Consider the following 19,598-nt stretch of genomic DNA (forward strand, 5'->3'; position numbering starts at 1 on the left):
GCCTCAAATCGTGATCTCACTGCCTCGAAAGTCTATGCCTATGTCCGTATATGTTACACCCTCGTATAAATCTATGCCAATATGCACTGCGCACGGTATATCTAGGTATAATATCAAATGCATAGCTAGATCACAAGCTGTGCCGCTATATGATTACAATAAAAGAAAATACTCAAGTCCCCGTATGTTTAATTTAAAGCCTGCAACCACGCGCGCTCCCCCTCTCTCGCTTCCTCTCTCTTCCTCTCTCTTCGCACTTGCAATTTGCATTTATCTGTACATTACCGATTTTATGCTCCAGCGTAAAATAAACCTCATCTAACTTCATCTATCTATCCATCTATCTATTTATCGACCTGTCCGTCTTTCTCTCTTTCTCCCGTAACTCCGTATAGCTGCAACAGCACAAGGCTCGAATTATTTTCTCTTCCACCGCACACGCGTCCATCACGGTTCACAGCGTCTCCCAGCAATGCGGGGCAATGGTAGATGAACGGTGCGCACTCTCGTCGGTACGGAGCTTATATTGTCTTACTGTTAGTTAGGAAGCGCGTTGAATAACCAGCGCGAAATCAGCTACAGCATCACCGCTCCTCGAACGAATTCACGCATCGTGCGTGTCAGGGACGAGGCGAGGCACGTCCCCTCCGTACAATAATTCATCATACGTGTACCTACGTAACCGCACGTATGCATGTGCGTACAGTACCCACAGGTATGTATAATCTACCTGTCCGTGCATCGGAGCGTTCGCGTATCTCAACATCGTAAGAACTATTCGAAGCAGCGCTGCAGCGTGGTGCGGGGATAGAGGACACCTTCGGTACGGTATCAACGCGCTTGTGTCGCCTTTATCAAGTTTTCCGGAACGAGGCGATAGGCGGGGGCGAGAGGCGGAGGGACGGAGTGGCGAAGAGAGGCGGGGCGAAGCGGGGTAACTCACTGGTCGATCGCCACAGCTACAGACACGTGAAGCATCGCGAGGGATGCGAGGGGGAGGATAGGAAAGAGCCTCTTCCCTCTCCCCCTCCCGCCCCCGTCCCGCCTACCGCCAGCTCTCTCTCTCTCTCTCTAGCTCTCTCTAGCTCTCTCCTCCGGCACCTTCCTCCCCCTGCGCGAGCCTTCGACGACGAGGAGGATCGTCTCGTTCGCCGCAGCGTCTCGTCCGCGCTAAGGGTGGGGGTATCGCTGGAGCGGCTAGTAGGGGAAACGGCGGAGAGGGAGGAAAGCACATTGGCGACCGTACGGAGAACAGAAGAAGGGCGCAAGCGAGAGATCGAGGTGGTGGGGATACGCCGACGAACGACCGTGGGCGAGACAAGGACGGAGGGGGATGAGCTGCACTCACGGACAGGTTGAGAGAAATTCAACGAGAGCCAAGAGTCACTCTTCTTCGGGACGCGAGCCCGATAACACGCGCGCTGGATAGTCAAGCGACGTAAATAGAGCAACAAACTCTTTGCAATATTCGGACTGGCTTTAAAACTCTCATTGACATCACCGATCTTCGGTTCATTTCCTAAACAAATAAAAACATTTAAAATATGCTTAATAATAAATGTATACTTACGCGTACACGTAAAACTTGAAAAATTGTGTAAATATGGTTTAGTGATCTCATATGTGTGCGCGTGTTTTTGTGTAAAATATTAAGGACAAAATAAACTGATATGTATTCTTAGTTGGGTGTGTGATTTTCGTGTGCTTCGACTAATCTTACACTTCTTCTTAACTTAAATCCCTGTTTGGTAGCTGAAAATTTTCTTGCGTGTAAATATCATGTTGACAGTAGTATAATCTTAAATCATTGTAAACATACACGTCCGGGAGTGAACTGAATAACACGGTTTGACATTATTCCCGCTCGTTGTTATCGTTCGTTTTTCGGTACCGGAGATTTCTCCGCTCATGTCGGAAAAACGTAATCGCAGCTAGTGTAACGATGAAGCGTGACGGTAAGATTTAGGTATTTTCGAGTGATTCGTCTTCTGTTCGGCACGAACTATGAACAGATGTTCGAAATTGCTTACCTTGTAATCCGGCAGAAACATCTATATTAGGCAGTGTGAATAAACAATCATCGACAGTGTCAACGAGTTGTCTCCCGAAGGATTTTATATGGTCATTGGATTTCACCTTCCGAAAAGCTGCTGCGTTAACATGGATTATTCTAATAAAGGTACGTTTTATCCGGCGTAATGTTTTGCTATCTCTATATACCCTATTTACACGTAACGCATACTATGTATACCTATGCATACAGTTGTGACAGACGAGAATTTTGCTTCGCCAAATCACACGACGTTGAAGCTAGGCAGTCGGAATTAGCTGTCAAACGTTCTGACGTTCGTTCGATTAAGATAGTGGGTCCAAAAATCAAAATTTCGTGAGATACGTACCTCGGACCCCGGATACTTTCATAGAATCTTACACGAGGACAAAGCTATACAAACTGCATTTTTCTATTTACGAAAAGTTAGACAAGGTTGACCGCTAACTCCGGCTGCTGTAACTTCCATTTCACCCGAATCATCAAACTTTGAGAAAATGTTGGATGCGTAGATACACGCGCGTCATGGTTCCCCTAATTACCCTGAACAACGGTATGCGCATCTGCTACGATATCTGGCACAGATACGATAACGTTCGATATTTAAGATTAGGGATACAAGTCTGATCAAGGCCGATGATCTTATTGGTCAGCGTTTACAACTTGCGCGGCAAAGTGTACATAGATACTGTTTACATACGTATACATACACATCTATAGACGTATATATATATATATATATATATATATATATGCACACGTATATTTCGTCGAACCTAATTATGTATCATAGGTATACAACTTTTTCCCACTTCCCGCGACCGGCAGAATCCATACCGACGTGGATTTCACCTTAATGTGTAATTGATCGTTAATGTTTATGTCCGTGCGATGTTACGCACCTGCCTGTTTCTCCCCTGCCGGCCATGATCGATAACTCAATCACAACTCCTTGCTCTCCAATCCCCCCCACTCGCACCCTCCCGTCATCCCACTCTAACCTTGTCGCCCTCTTGAATTGTACAATTGAGGCGAGATGTCAACGCCGTTGAGTCCGTAGAATAATTATTGTTCGCGCAACGGCCGTAACCAACGGAAAATCCACGCGATCCCAATGTTATCTGACGGTCAAAGAGCTAATCTCGTTTATGTGGTCCTTACGGTCTTCCCCCGAGCGCAAAGGCACACCTACAATTCCGATATACCCGAGTATAAGTGCCGGCGTGTGGTGCGCTTATCGCGAGTACCAATTCAATCGTGTCATGTTTGTATATGCACTTGTACTTCTCGCGGCTCCGTTATTTTCAAATTGTATAATCGAAACTATCCTCTGTCGGTCTGTTTTTCACTCAAGAGGAGGACTTGTTTTCGTTTGAGATTCTCCGAGAGACATCGATTCCAGCCGAGTAGATCGCGTTGCTGCGTGTGCGTGTCGAAGAAACCAAAACACGAGAAGGTCTCGTGGAATGACGTGTCCGAGGAATCGTTAATCTCCTTCTAACGGTTATTGAAAAAGGAGCAAACAGTAGCCAGCGGCCACTCAGATAAGGACCTTTTGTGTCCCATGAATTTTATCTAAATAACTTCCAAATATTTTTGTCTCTGCTGCTGCTGCTGCTGCTGCTGTGCGAGCTTTATGGTCTTTCTTTTCCTTCGTGACAAAATCTCTCGACGACGAACCGTGTAACTCGTACGTTATTTGTGAAACTCAGTTTCGTGTCGCGTACGTCAGGATTATTCCAAAACAATCTCAACGCGTTACAGGTACATTGCACGCCCAACTCGTCATCCCGATTGCTCTCGTCGCAGACAGCCAGTGATTGTATCGTAAACTTTCCCTGTCCGTACGTTCCATGCAACAGCATTTTTTCCCGGCAGTTAGGAATTCGTTACCTCAGAGTTACGCGCCGCTGTTCAGGCTTAGTGCCACGCATCGCGCATCGCCAGCATTATCTTTAATTCGCAATCGCATCTCGATATTACCTTTCCTCTCGCAGCCTCTAGGGTGTGGCTCGAACACCAACCCCCTATACATATTATTTTCCATCCCGCAAACAACCCCGATATAGGTATGTACATGCCTACATATATGTATAGACGCATTAACGGTATTGCGTTACCGTTCTATATTACATACCTAACTTCGTGTATGGGTGACTCAACGGGAGTCGTAACTGCAACGTACTTCGCCGACTATTGTACCCTTACAATCTCCGCGCCATTCCAGAGACGCTGAAGGTACTCTGATAAATCCACCCCGCTGGTTATTTGCAGTTACCTATTATATTCGGAAATATTTAAGCCGCGGGTGTACGTCTAATTAGAAATCCAAGAACCGAATTAACAGAGGACACTGGGGTACGCGTTGCGTAGGCAAAGCACGGCATGTAACAGTGCACGAACGTTACCCGGTTACCTACTCTTCACCACCCAAATAGTTGTAAATCGTCGGTATATCATTGTCGAGCTTCGGAAAAAATTGGTTCTTGATTTTGCGGGATGCGTTTGTACCTAGCCGAGTGGAGGGACGGCATTATGCGGTTGTATCCGGTTGGGCCACGTAATCTGCGATATCTTGAGCGCGGCAACGGGCCGCGGGGGTTGTGGGGTCGGGTGTGAAGTTGGCTTCATAACCAGGTTGCACCACCCTCCGTCTAGTTCTCTCCCCTACCTCGTTACTTTACGAACGACTCACACGCCAGCGACACCACCTGCACCCACTGTCCTCCGCCGCCCCCCTCGGGGGCTGTGGATGTTATAGCTGCAGTCATGACATGGCTACGTATATGTATACCTAGGCATTATAGATCACTCCTAACACCGGACGGCGTTGCCTGGTAACCATCCTTCAAACATCGTTTTACGCCAGTGTTTTATACAAACGGAAAAAACCTGCATCCACATCTTTCGTGCGCACCCATGTATATATACCTACACACATATATAATATATATATGTATGTGTGTATGCATAATATACCTATACGTACCGCGATTATCATTGCGTGTTACGTTCATCCGTCATCGTTGTGCACTACGACCGTTGAACGGTGAGAGAATAAACTCGAGAAATACCTAGAACCATTGCGCGATGGATCATGGATGTGTAAAAGGGTTTTTCCTCAAAGCTCCGCTAGCTGCAAGCGATCCTCCGGTGTACGAATCATTCGCACTACTCTGTGATACGTGCGTGCCGAATGTTTATATTTGTAGCAGCGTCGAAACAATGCGCGCCCAGCAGAAGACCGGAATTCCCCACAAGCACATGACCTTTGCTCTGCTGATCGACAGCTACGTACCTACATGTTTGCGCAATAATTTCTTAATCTTGTATTAATTTGCTTAAGATTGCAACTCCTTATTTCCCTGCACGCATCGAATTCCAAACGAGCATGTTTCGGATGTTGACCTCTTCTGTCGAAAAAGTATCTATCACGGCTTTGAGTGCAATTATAATATTCGTTATTTTTATATCGAAGGAAATATGTAATTATGATTATTAGCTTCTGTAAATATGATTATTTGCTATAGGCAAATTCGTAATAACAAGTCAAAGGCGGGTGTAATCCAGTTACAAATATCGAGATATTCGTGGAATTGAAATTCCATCCTTTTGTTGGAAAGTTTCACAAGCAGTTTCGCGAGATCAGTCATTCGCAATAGGTAAAGCGTACGGCAAAAACTTGGGATGTACCGCCGGACTGATTCGTCGTAAGGTGAAGAGCTTATCCTCGAGGCGGCTTCGCGGAGTCCCGTCAGGTCCTCCAGGGCCTAAGTATCAAATCCTCTTACGTAACCAGGGTGGGCGGCAGCCGGGAACCGGGGTTGCCAAGGCAGCAGCTCTCGCAACACGCAAAGCTCGACGTTGTCCGCCATCTTTGCTCTAGTGGCGCGTGGGAGTCGATTCGACGGAGGTGAGCACCGGGAGTAGAGGGGGAGAGAAAAAGGAGATAAAAGCAACCGTCGAGAGATCGGGCCTCGACCAATGACGCGGAGGATGCGTAGAAGGGACACGCCCTCTATCACAAGCGCTGGCTACAGCGCAGCATCCGTAATTCGACTCCCGCTCCGCCAAGCCAATCGATCTACCTACTCTCCAATCTAGACGACAGAGTTGAGCTCCGCGCATCCTCGTCGCCGCCACTGCGTGTCTCGATAACAAAACACCATTTTTCGATCCGAACGGTTATTTTTGTAAATAGCGATGTGTTGTTGTAGGTGCTACGTGTAGGTAGAGTACGAACGTTATAGATAGTATACCATGTATATTTATACACGCAACGTGGGGGTAAATCTCGTTATATCTACACTCGTATAACTTTCACGGAATTCCATCGACGTGGAAATTTACATTTAAACGCTTCAAAGCGATTCGATTTCCCGCTCTCAACTATCCGCTTCCCTCCAAGCTCTCTTCCGGATCGACGAACTCGATCTCTGCATTCTTTTCTCTTACACTGTTTGCGGGTTGGACGGGCAATGAAACAAATCTCTCGACCTGCATGTTCATCTGTAACGTATACTTGCTTAATCAGAACAATTACATGCGATTGCACGAAATCGAATATATACAGATATAACGTTTCGACGGTTAAAAATCATTCGAAAAATAACAATTAGCAATGCCTCGGTATTATACTAGGCTCGATTTATACGCTACGTCGTTTTGTATATATCATCGATCGCCGCGTATCAAAAACTCAAAAGTGTAACTAATAGCACTAGCGATTATACGTATAGGTAAATAGAAAAAGTGAAAGTCAGTGCGAACTTTAAATTCATCCTCTCCAACTCTCTCTCTCTCACTTTTGTATGTTTGTACTTTTCTATTAGTTATTTTTTATTATCTTGTTTTAATTTTGAAAATTTTACAATAGTTAACTACTCTTTATTTTTACTGATTAATGGAACGTAATTTACTCCTGTTTTTATTTATTTTTATTGATGTATCCTTATTTTTGGTACTTCTGTTTTTTTTTCTATTCTTATTGTTTTGTTTATCTTCTTTTGATTATCTTCCTTACGCGTATTTGCCGCATAGTCCTTAGGGGATCGTAGGGTCCCAGGACTTTTAATAAACCCGTTTCTCACTTTCTGTCTCTCTCTCTCTCTCTTTCTCTCTCTTTGGCGCGCGAGCGCGCTCGTGTGATGGACCGCGAAAATATGCCCTCGAGATTACAGTGTTTACATTCGACGACCTTGCGTACGTGAATATATAATATAGAGTCCTGCGACCGCCCGTACGCGATCATATTACGATAATACCGTTTTGCGGTTAAAAATCTGAAACTTGATCGGGCCAACGCATCGTACTTATAATTAATAGGTTACAACCAGTTTATCGCGCTCAATGCGCACGCGTGACGCCCCAGCGTGTATAAATCCAAGGGGTTCCCGGTACTCCGGGAGGTTATAATAGAAACGGGCGTTTCGAACGTCCCTGAATTAGTACGCTTAGGCGACTGCGTCGCACCTGCGGGAGCACTTTGGGGGTCAAGAGGTGCAGGTACCGGGATCGAGTTTTCGCGCCGATGAAAACTACCGCTAGTGCAGTATTATAGGCGTGTAATAAGCGTACGTGTGCAGGCCGCAGGTACAAGAGGCGTAGTCATCGTAGCTGGCGCATGGACGAGTCATTGTGTCGACAAAACCTGTTCGCCGTCATGTCAGGCATCCATCCATCCATCCATCCATCCATCCATTACGGACACATGTGTTACGTGAATGGATGGACCTTTTCGGGTTTACGTAAGACTGGCGACCGCGGGTCGAACGAGCAGCTATAAGCTCGAGTTCTTACCCAGAAAAAAACAGACGCAGACAATCGAATTCTTTAGAGTTCAGAAGTTCTATGGAAGAGATCCACAAAGTATCTATACATATTAATGCCTCTTGGAAACTGAAAGACGTCGTCGTGACATGCTGCTGCTTTATGCTCTTCACCTACTGAAAGCTGAATATTTTCATCTTAGCGTTATACACCTTATATGTATACTGCTCCTGAAAGGGGGGCAGGGGGGGGGGGAATAGATGCGTATAGGTGTTGAGATGCCGGAGTGTTTATCGATTTCTCTCAGCTCTTATGAATTATCGCCGATGCTCGAGCATCGACATGTTCCTTCGTCGTTCCTTACCACGCTGATTCTACCGCGAGTTTATATTACCGCGTTTACATATTTGATTTAGGCCGTATGCTTAGGCATGAAGCGGATCGAGGCAGATAGATTCTAGTTTGATGTCTGTGAGAGTAAGAAAAAGTATAAGGAGAGCGAAGAATTTAGTAAAAGGCAAACAATCGTCGGTTCGACAACGCGAGACGCGCTCCGAGTGACCGTGATTCACTTGTTATTTGAGAGCGCCGAATGTCCTTCTTAACTTGCATTATGTCGATACGTGTACAATTGTACACGTATCATGAATGCATGTGTGCGGTATACTTATGTCTACACATCTCGGGATCGCGTAGCGTACGGGGATAGCCAGCAATCTGAGTTACAGAGAAGAAGAGAAAAGTAATAACAACTCGAGAGATGTTTTGTCTGCGGCTCCTCGAACGTCGCCTCTTCTATCGTACCATACACGCTTCGTCGATCTCTGAGCGAATCTTACACCTACGCGTATTTCTGCAGACCTTATATATCCTTATCATGCGAGCGGTCGCATTCGGTCCTTAAAATTACCTGATGAAGAAATATTATTGATCATTATTATTGTTATGTTTTATTTATTTATTTTTTTATCTTCATCAAATACCGTAGAATCATTCCACATTAAATGACAAGGCCACTAATATCCAGCGGTGTCACCTTATAATTAGAGGCGTGAAATGGTCGCACTGTGTATAACAAACGTTACGAAAAAATTTAGGTTGACTCGTGGTGATCGGGGTGGGGGAAACCTTGTAACAGATACGAGTCTGCGCTATAGAGTTTGTTGCAGCCGATGATCGGCTGCGGCTTCGAGGAAACGGTGACGAGCGACTCCGAGAAATCTCCCAACAGCTGATCACCGATTTCTCATCATTCGTGTGATAAACGTGATTAATTTTCTCGCATGCAGTCTGCTGCTGCTGCTCAGAAAAAATTATTAACGGCGATCCAGCCTGCAATTATTTCTCAACCCGTTTACTCCACATTATATTATATTCTTGTTAGGTACATGTATGTACCTACCTACCTACGCGTATAAGGTATAAGGTGAATCGAACCGTTTGTTCCGTTATGCGGATTACAAATTACGCGTGATCTTGCAGCAGACACTATTTTATTGTGTAACATGCATACGTACATCTTATGTGTCTTATATACACTGTATGCGGTCAGAGATTCTTGACTCGCTGCTGTCCTGGATTCTCCATCTCCGGCTAGGCTGTACCAACTTCCTGAACACGTCAGATATATTCATTCTTTCCATCCATCATCGTCGTTGCCGTGGTATTCCCTGACGTGAGGAGGCAGTGAACTTCCTCACTTCCTTCGCGTATGTAGAAAAAGTTGCGTTTGTAATGTCTTTAATGCAACGAAATCAAATTTCCAGTAAAAGGAAACGTAATAATCACGCAGACGGGAGTTGGTGACGTGGTTTAGACAGTTACAAGTTCCGTCTCGAATATTATTTACCACTTAATTGTATACCGCGTTTCAGTCATTATCTTATTACGTCATTAATTTACGCACAAAACAAAAAACAAAGAGGCAATAGCACGAACCTAGCGGGGGGAAAATCGACACTGGAAACAGTATTCTTTGGTTTTACTCAATCGTCGGCAATTTTAATATTACAAATATCCTAGCCTAATTTTTTTTTTCTCAACTTTGTGTCACAGATTTATGACAGGCAGATTCCAAGGGTCTGCAGAAGAGCTGCTCTCTCGCTCTAGACACATGGCATGTCTCGCAGATGTTATTCCTCTTTCGCCAATCGTCCCTCTTTTGGGTAAGACTCATTCCAATGATTAATATACATATCAATTTCTCGCCACATTTCGCGCCAAAATTTCAGGGTATTGTACGTTTATATTTATTATTCCTATCGGAATTATAATCATGAATTGAAAATAACGAATCATTTCACCGGTGATATCATTTACAAGCTTTGTCGTCAAAGTTTGTAGTTCGGGAAAAGCAGTGACCGCATTGCCAGAACTGGGGAGTTCGATTTACGAGCGAACAAGAATTCCGCATACTAAAGCCTTGGGACAAAGACAGCAAGCCTTCTTGTGGATTACAAGCGTAATTGCTAAGGAAGAGTTGCGGTGAAGGAAGGTAGCTGACGTGACCGCAATATCCATCCTTCCTCGTTTAATACTCCCCTCCTCCGTTGCAATGATTAATTGATAATCATAATAAATGCTGATAACATTTATCAATTGGACTGTTATAATTCAGAACTATAGTGCTATTTCAATGCGAAAGTAACTTGGGAGACATTGTTAGTGGGACTATTGATCATCCTAATTTGTGATCTGTTATCCATATATCTGCAGAATTAGAGTACCAAGCATGCACTTGTTAATTAATCTGACGGTCGCAAAAACTAGACTCGTATAATGCCGAGGTTACGGTGCTTCTGTGGCTTTTAGGGTCACCAAGGATCTTCTGTCAGAACTGCAATTTCGTTTAAGGCAGGGCAGAGATTGTGTACGATTACAATAATTAGGTCGAATTCAGCATGCTTGTGCGCTTACAGATTACATTTGATTACCAGCAACGTTCTTTTAGAGCAAAGCTGCATATCAATTCATTCGCGAAATTGTCGATAATCTTTTTTATTTTTGAAGCAAGTTTTTTTTTTTTTTCTCTCTTTAATATCATGCACCCAGCCGAGACTGATAAAGTATTTTCTAGATTAAGAACAACTGATCCGAATCCGTCGCGCAGGCGAGTTATCCCAACCTTAATCTCTCCCAGTCTCTGACGCATCCATCCGAGGCAAAATAATAAGCGTATAAACGCGATACGCCAAAAACAAAAATAAATTTCGTATCTTCGCTTTGTGATTACAGTTACCGTAGACAACGGACTGGAGCAACGTCAGAACATCAAGACGCAAATTGATACAGATACGTTAGCGCCGGTAAGTTCATTTTCTTCGCGCTGAAATTTATCCGTCAGTGGCTTTTATCCCATTATTATAATGATCATGAAATTGCAAATCATAAACATCACAAGATCATTGGCGTGAAAATTTTTAAAATTTACGTTGCATCGCATTGTACAGCGAGGCAAAAACTTGTCGCGTGTGGTGCCATCTTTTCTCATAAATTTTGATGCTGCCTGCGCAACATTGTTTGTTTCTTTTTTCTTTAAAATTTTGAAGTGAGCTTACGCGCAGTGAGCCACGATTCTTTTTATTTTCAAATTTTTGCCAAAATCTATAGATGTTGCCATTTGATCGGAGTACAATTTTAATTGCAAATATGAAATTTCTACGGAAATATGAAAAATTGATAGCACGAAGGTGTACGATCGACCTCATTATTGCACGTCTAATTTTCCATATTGATCACGAGTAATGTGTTTATCTGGTGCTTGTTCCTCCGCGGGCTGAAAATATTGACAAAACTCTCTTTTGTTCGTATAAGGTTTGTTGCCGCTTATCCCTCTCGAGAATGCAGCCTGTTCTGAAAAACAATTATACAGCGGCTGTATAGCCGCAGACATTCATTTATACCTATGCTGACCACGTTCCTTCTTGTTCTCTTTCAAGGTCGACCAATCCGGCTCAGCTCTCGTTTGCCCTGCATGTTCGCTGGTGCTACCAAGTACGCGTGATCTGACGAATCACATACGGGGCCACAACTCGCGGAGAAACAGCGAGGGTAGTTCAGTCGACGACGAGTACACCTGTTGTGTCTGCAACAAGGTCCTCAGCTCGGCCAGCTCCCTGGACCGTCATATCCTGGTCCACTCCGGTGAGCGGCCGTTCAAGTGCGGAATCTGCGGAACTACCTTTACCACTAACGGCAACATGCATCGCCACATACGGACTGCCCACGGTAGCAGTTCGTCGAACAGTTGCACGGATTCAGACGGTAGCTGCGACTTCGACAGGCCCGAATTGAAGCGGCGGAGAGACGCGGAATTGAACAATAACAATAATCTGTCTAAGAGAAAATCGCCGGACCACATGGAGGACGACCTACCGGCGAGTAAACGACCGCGCAAAATTCTGTTGAGGAACAAATCCACAACCAAGGCCAAGATTCAAACCGAGACTCAGCCGACTCACAGCTGCCCCTTATGCGGGAGGAACGATTTCGCGACGAGCAGCCTGCTCAAGGCTCACTTTGACCAGGCTCATCCTGACTATCCTATGAAATGCGATATCTGCAATCTGATTTTTCAAACTCTTCAACTGCTGAATCAGCATCGTCGGACGGCTCATCGTTCGAACGATGACCAAAATGTGAATGTCGGAGACTCGGTTACCGGCTTTTCCGATTTGACCTTCATGGATTTTTCAGCCATAAACTTTCCGGGTATTGCTCGTACTCTTTGCGAGACTACACTGCATCTACCGGCGTCTGGGGAAGTAACTAAATTCCAATGCCGCAAGTGCTTCAGAGCTTTTCCCTGCAGAGCTTCTCTTGACTCCCATGAGACTGACTGTGGTACCCAAATAGTAGTGCGGGAAAACATTCCCGAGGATCAGTCAAAGAGAAACGACTTTTTCGCCGGATTGAATCTTCAAGATAAAGCGGCACTCACCGAAGCGAAGGAGGGAAAGGATCTGGCCGACATACAGAGCATCATTTCGCTCACGTCTGAAACAGCTATTCTGCAAAACTTTTCACGACCTGACACAGTCACCCCGGATAACGTGATCAGGGCTGGGTCCAGCGTGGGTTCGTCCGGATCATCCTGCACCACATCCGCTGAAAACAACGAGGAAGAACTTCAGGATGCGTTCTCTGCCCAGTTTCGTCGGATGAAACTCCGCGGTGAATTTCCGTGCAGACTGTGCAAAGCTATTTTCCCCAACCTCCGGGCTCTCAAGGGTCATAATCGGGCGCATATGGGAGTCATTCCGGGAATGCCGTACCCCTGCAACATGTGCCCCTACACAAGCACCGAAAAGGCCACCCTGGTGAAACACTTGCGATCTCACAACGGCGACCGACCTTACGAGTGCTCGATGTGCAATTACGCCTTCACAACAAAAGCAAACTGTGAGCGTCACTTGCGGAATCGTCACGCCAAGCTGACCCGCGAGGATGTGAAGAAGGCGCTAATCTATCATCCCAGCGAAGATCCGCAGAACGATAACGGGGAACCCCAGGCACGAATCGTGCGGGACGACATGCGGACAATTCTTGTATATCCGATGGTACGCGAAGAAGCCATGCAACCGAAGACAATGAGCGTTGGCCCTGACGTAAAGGCCGAGATCAGGGTGATCGATGAGGCGAAACTTCGACAACCGGATCTTGGCAGTGCGCGGCAGGATCCCCAGCCGAGTAGTTCCAATCAATCGGAGATATTCCAAGGTGAAAATCCGGAGATTCAACCGCTTGAGATGCAGGTACCAAGGCACACCGATATTCCTATGGATATAGACCAACCTCAAGACTTGGTAACCAGGCCACTTCGGTTTACACACAACAACCGCGCTCACGACGATAACTCGTCGAGCGGAAGTGTATCGCCTCTAGTCACCGATGCCAATCAATTAGCAGCAACACACCAAAGACTTCCAAATCCTCACATCGGTATTCAAACATCCACCGGTCATTATAGCTCAGGCAATGACGTGCCGTTGGATCTATCGATGGACGCGTTGGATTTAAGCAAAAAATCGAAGGTAACGGAAACCAAACAACCTGCCGTTGCTCCAAACATGGAAGAATCCCACCGGAGTGATAACAACATTTACCACGCGGCGAATCAACTACTTTTAACGCAAGCTCTGCTCAAGAGTAGTCACAACCCCCAAACCGCAACCCTGCAGGAGGCACTTTATGCAAACGCTCAACTTCTGTTCCCAAACCTTGGCACTTTTTCACCTGCAAGTTTTATAACACCATTCATGTTGAATCCCCACCTTTTTGCAAATCCGGATTTTGCTATGAACAGTAGACTTCCGAAGGAACCGATCAGAGGTCTGGGTTGCAGCGGTGGTAGCCTCGTAGAACCTCCGATTTCCAGACTCGAATTTGGAACACCTTATTCGCAAAACAGCCAGGCTTCGTATCACTCGACCAGCGAAGACACCACCGCCAACTCGCCAAAGCTGATGTCCCCGAAGTTATCGAGCAAAGTACCCGCTGCTCGTGAAAAGATTGTTAACTCGTCGTCATCAAATTCCGTTAAGATGGTTATAAAGAACGGCGTTCTCATGCCGAAACAGAAACAACGAAGGTACAGAACTGAGAGACCATTTTCTTGCGAACATTGTACGGCCAAGTTCACCCTGAGAAGCAACATGGAAAGACATGTGAAACAACAGCATCCGCAGTTTTGGAGCCAGCGACAACGAGGCGGGCATTCGACCAGAGGTCGACCGCCCACAAACCCACCGACACTACTGCAGAAATTCAACCAACCCGCCTCTCAGCCAGTATCCCAGAACTTTCCGAGCATCCTACCAAAAATCGACAAAACCAGTTCGACGCAAAATCACGGGAAACATCCAATTTCTGATCAAGTCAAGTATGCGATTCTTGCACAACAATTGAAGGGGAATAAACCAGAAGAGAATGACTCTGAGGCGGATTTGGTGATCGATGAGGAACCCAGAGAAGAAAAAGCTTCAGAATCTCAAGCACAGAATAGCGAACGGCAGCCCCTGAGTCTGCTGAGAGGTAAGCTAGAGGATAAAAATGATTACAATAAAGATAAAATTATGAAACAGCATGTGAATGAATTTTCGAAGGACTATTTGGTACAAATAAGAAAACAACATCTTGAGGAATTGAAAGTTGACGTTAAATTGTCTGATGCAAGTAATGCGGAAGATAATTCGGAAAAGGATGTAAAGGACGATATGGACGAGAACAAGCTGGAGGATCAGAAAACCGTGGAGAAAATTGACGAATCGGCCGATGTTGAAGAAGCTGAGAAAACCGGAGGGGAAGACGGCACTGTCGATCTTGCTAGCGTGTCGAAGCTACTTGACAACGCATCGCAACAGTACCAACAGTTCCAACCTCAGGATATGAGCGACGAGGAGGAGGGACTTGTTGCTGCAGCGAGCGAGGGAACCAATTCTGGAAGTGAAGAGAAATCCGATTCCAGCAACTCCGAGACCGTTAAAAAAAAGTCGGCGTATTCGATGGCACCGAACAGGGTTCCATGCCCGTACTGTGACAGAGTATTCCCGTGGACGTCATCACTGAGGAGACACATACTGACGCACACCGGGCAAAAACCCTACCAATGCCACTACTGTACGCTGCTATTTACAACAAAGTCGAACTGCGACCGTCATCTTTTTAGGAAACACGTGAAATCCAACGGCAGAAGCCGGGCCAAAGCATCCAGAAAATTATCTTCCCGCCAAACCACGGCAAGCTTGATAAACAATAACGCTTTTGCGACGAGAAACGTTCCGGAGAGACCTTATAAGTGTAACGAATGTCCAAGCTCGACATTCTCAACTATGGGAAACCTGAAAAAGCATGTCACCTCCAAGCACCGCGGCAGGCGTGCGCCAAAATCGCGATCGGTCAGCTCGATGAGCGATGTGCAGAACAGCCCCAACGGATCTTCGAAACACAACGATCAAAGCGAATACGAAAGTCACTCTTCGAGTCCAGGAGAGACAGTGCGTAACTCGCCGATTAGCCTCGTAGAAGAAACTGTGCAGAAGGCCAATACTTCATCCAGCACCGACACATCGCAGTCCCTGAAGTCCTCTCCAGAATCCGGATCCACCGTATCATCAGGCTCGTCCGAATTACCATTCAAGTGTCACCTCTGCGATGGCAGCTTTACCGACAGGCAGGACTGTCTCGAACACATCAAACACGATCATAAACCTGAATACGAGCTTCTTTTGAAAAAAGGCGCGTTGGACATGGCTGCGGAAACCGAAAACCATCCCGAAGAGCAGCAACAACAACCACAACAGCAGAGCGAGGATGGAGAAGGTCAACGCGGCAAATTTCCAGATTACGCGAACAGAAAGGTAAATATTTTTAGTCGGTTGAAACGTATATACATAGGTATAATCCACGGTGTTTCAGCGTTTTTACGGACGTTGCCGCACAGTCGCATGGCAGACGAATCGCCGATTAACCCGAAATTCTTTGATCTCTTTCAGGTGGTCTGCGCTTTCTGCATGCGCCGTTTTTGGTCAGCCGAAGATCTCAGGCGACACATGCGAACACACACGGGAGAGAGACCCTTCACATGCGACATTTGCCGTAGAAAGTTTACCCTGAAGCACAGCATGCTGCGACACCGCAAGAAGCACGACTCTGTTCGTTCCACGATTTACACCGGCGCCAGTGGGGACGAGGATGCCTCTCAGATGGCAATTAACAGCAATAGTAACAGTAACAGTGGAATTAAGACACAGGAGACGTCAGCCGTTCTTAATGCGGTGTCGGAGAACGCGACTCCGGTGCGATTTGGTGCCCACGCAAAATTGGCCAGTCTTCCTGGGAAACTTACAAACATTCAACGGTACAACAATCACGTGGAGAGCACGGATGAAAACGATTTGATCTCAAACCTTCTGGGCATTAGAGACAAAACTATTATTGACAGGGTTTTGCAAGGGTCTCCTGACGACGCAGCGAAGATACTTGGTGTTAAAAGTGGTCCGGAATGAGGTATTGTTTTGCACCGGGCATTATTTAATACAATCCCCCTGCTCTCTTTTACTGATTCTGTCAGATAACAATTTAATTTTTTTATCTTATTCTTGTTCATTGCTCCTTTCATTCCAATTATTACCATACGTTAAAGTTTTCTCTCTGTTTCTGCGATGTCGGGAAGTTGTCAATATTTTCAAATTTTCAAGAAACTTTGAAAATCGTTCTCAAGTTTTTCTTATTCACAAGCGTGCCTTAATATTAGATTGTATCAGCTCATTCTGCGCTAACATCGAAGTCGCATTGAGTATTTGTTCCTTAATCGTCATTGATATAATTGTTTACCTCCGAGTTAGATTCTACATATGGATAAAAATCAGTTAGAATCAAGGCATTCAATGATCGTTTCTATCAATATAACTTGTAAATCTCTCAATTTTCAATTTTCTCTAACGGGGTCCGAGGAAGAAAAACATACATAAAAGTAATTATTTAAAATAATAAAATGTTTTTTGTGTGCGATTTGATGAATAACTTTTCTATGTTTAGATTTTTCACAATATAATATTATAAATATATACATTTACGTATAATATATTATATACATACATAAATGTACGTCTAAAGATTGGGCGTGCTTAATATTATATTGTTATTACTATTATCGCTATTACTATAAATAATACTACTGCACTGTTGTTGGATTATACGATCACGTATTACTGCGCCACTATTAAGGGTAGGGGTAAATAGATAGAATTGCTGATTAATAGAAGGATCAGAGTATCGTGAATATTTTCATAGACGTGAAAATCTCATCAGTAGAATTTCAAAATGTGGGATTTTCAAGCACAGATAATAGAAAATGTGGTAAATCGAAATACAAAAAGACCAAATATGGTATAACAAAATCGAGCATCTGTATACGATTCTATATTATCGAGAAAAATTCTGTCGATTCTACAGTTTGGCATTCTATGTTCCGACCTTTCTAATCTTTCACTTTTCCATACTTCGACTTTCACCGTTTTTAAATTATAGATAAATCAAGCTTTTCCTTTTATAAAAGTTCTATACTGTGTGCCCTTCTATTTTTTGATCTTACTATATATCTACCCCGACCCCACTACTATGTGTCTCATTTGGAGATGCTTGTGGGGTCTTACTTTGTGGCAAGGTCCGAAGGATCGTTGGAAAACCATGGCACCTGTAACAACTAAATCGACGATTTTGTGCAGTTGGAGGTTTCGTTTCTGTCGTTCCGAGATATATATCGCGTTCATATAATGTATATGTATGCATACATGTATACATTTTATATGAACTCTTGAAAATATCTCTTGAACCTAACTAAATATCGTTACACATATAAATATAAAACTATAGGTAGACATACATTTTTTTTCTTCTTTTTTTTATGGTAGTATTTAGAAATCAGTATCTCGTCGCAATGGAACGTCGACCGTATAGATTGTAAAATTGAATTTGGTGTTGCAGCGTTGACAATTATTAAATTGCAACGGGCGACGTTGCATCGCAAATCGTTTAGCTGCGTTTTGATTGAACGAAATCAATTTCAAGCAACGAATTACGGAAAGCCATATATGAATTTTATTTAAGTATCAGCTAACATATTCGCGTCTGGTACACGTCGCGGTATGTCGGTGCATTTTAGAGTGCCTTTCTAGCCAAGATATCTTTGAACAAGGAATCGGATTAACTTGGCTTATTTTCTCTAGTAAATGAATAAACAAAATTAAGAAATAAATAAAGATAAAAAGTACTTATTAAAATGAAGGTAAACAAATCCGTCGTATATTGCAATGTTGGTAAAAATTTTATTAATTTTTAAAGTAACCACATACTTTCTATTAGAGCGTTGTATACTCGATATCTCATAGGATTAATATTACCAATGCCATTCGTAATTGAATCATCTTTTCAATTCCAGCGTCGTATTTTTATAATTATTCTTATATAATGTCGATGAAGCAATTTTAAAACACGATGAGTTCTGACTAAAGTTAAAACCAAACAATGACGTAATATTTTTAAAGAACTTTTGAAGTGATCGACGAAGCGTCATCTTTGTGAAAAGAAATTATTTTTAAAAAATTATTAAAAAACAAAAGCATAAAAAAAATGCATAAAAAGGGAAAAATTAAAACTAAAACGCAATATAATCAAGTTACTTTATTACATTTAATTGATTTATATATATATACATGAATGTATATGTATATATACACACACACACGCGTGTATATACGTATATATGTAGGTATATATAAATATATATAAATATTCTATATATATATATATATATATATATATATATATATATATATATATATATATATATATATATATATATATATATTGATATAATATATATATATATATTGATATAATATATATATATATGTGTGTGTGTGTGTATATTTATATATATATACACGCATGTTCATACGCATATATATGCATATACATTTTGTTATTCAAGCGTTAATTATAACGTAAATATTATTCATAGTCTATTTTAATTGCAGTAATATAAAAATGTATTGTGGTCTTTGAAATGCAATAAAACTAAATAAAGTTTACCCGATGTGTACTCGTGTTTTGTGGAACGCGATGCAACTGAAGGGCATATGCGATCTCGGGGTAATCGAACCCCCAGGCTCGAATAACTTGAAGCTGTTTAAGCTTAACATTAATAGGTTATGAATTATTAAGTGAAATATAAACTTGTCCATTTCTCTTCTTTATCTAAGAATATTTATTCTGTTTA

The 19,598-nt window shown here is 43.5% G+C and overlaps 1 protein-coding gene across 3 annotated transcripts; it reads left to right on the forward strand.

Annotated features, from left to right (window-relative positions):
- The first annotated feature begins 1,370 nt into the window (after positions 1-1,370).
- Positions 1,371-19,046, forward strand: LOC124301078 (ras-responsive element-binding protein 1). 3 transcript variants are annotated; one of them, XM_046755758.1, is made up of 5 exons: positions 1,371-2,179; positions 9,875-9,984; positions 11,054-11,124; positions 11,758-16,176; positions 16,312-19,046. In XM_046755758.1, exons 2-5 carry the CDS (start codon positions 9,879-9,881, stop codon positions 16,822-16,824), a joined length of 5,109 nt encoding a protein of 1,702 aa, XP_046611714.1. In that variant the 5' UTR covers positions 1,371-2,179; positions 9,875-9,878; the 3' UTR covers positions 16,825-19,046. The 3 variants fall into 3 exon arrangements, with proteins under 3 accessions (XP_046611714.1, XP_046611716.1, XP_046611715.1); XM_046755759.1 differs by lacking the exon at positions 1,371-2,179 and adding an exon at positions 9,521-9,528; XM_046755760.1 differs by lacking the exon at positions 9,875-9,984.
- The last annotated feature ends 552 nt before the right edge of the window (positions 19,047-19,598 follow it).

Source organism: Neodiprion virginianus, chromosome 3, assembly GCF_021901495.1.
Source record: "Neodiprion virginianus isolate iyNeoVirg1 chromosome 3, iyNeoVirg1.1, whole genome shotgun sequence".
Taxonomy (NCBI): Eukaryota; Metazoa; Arthropoda; class Insecta; order Hymenoptera; family Diprionidae; genus Neodiprion; species Neodiprion virginianus.

Coding starts and splice junctions, on each gene's coding strand:
- LOC124301078 (XM_046755758.1), top strand. CDS start 9,879: ATGACAGGCAGATTCCAAGGGTCTGCAGAAGAGCTGCTCTCTCGCTCT. Junction 9,985..11,053: donor GCCAATCGTCCCTCTTTTGG/GTAAGACTCATT, acceptor TTGTGATTACAG/TTACCGTAGACAACGGACTG. Junction 16,177..16,311: donor CAGATTACGCGAACAGAAAG/GTAAATATTTTT, acceptor GATCTCTTTCAG/GTGGTCTGCGCTTTCTGCAT.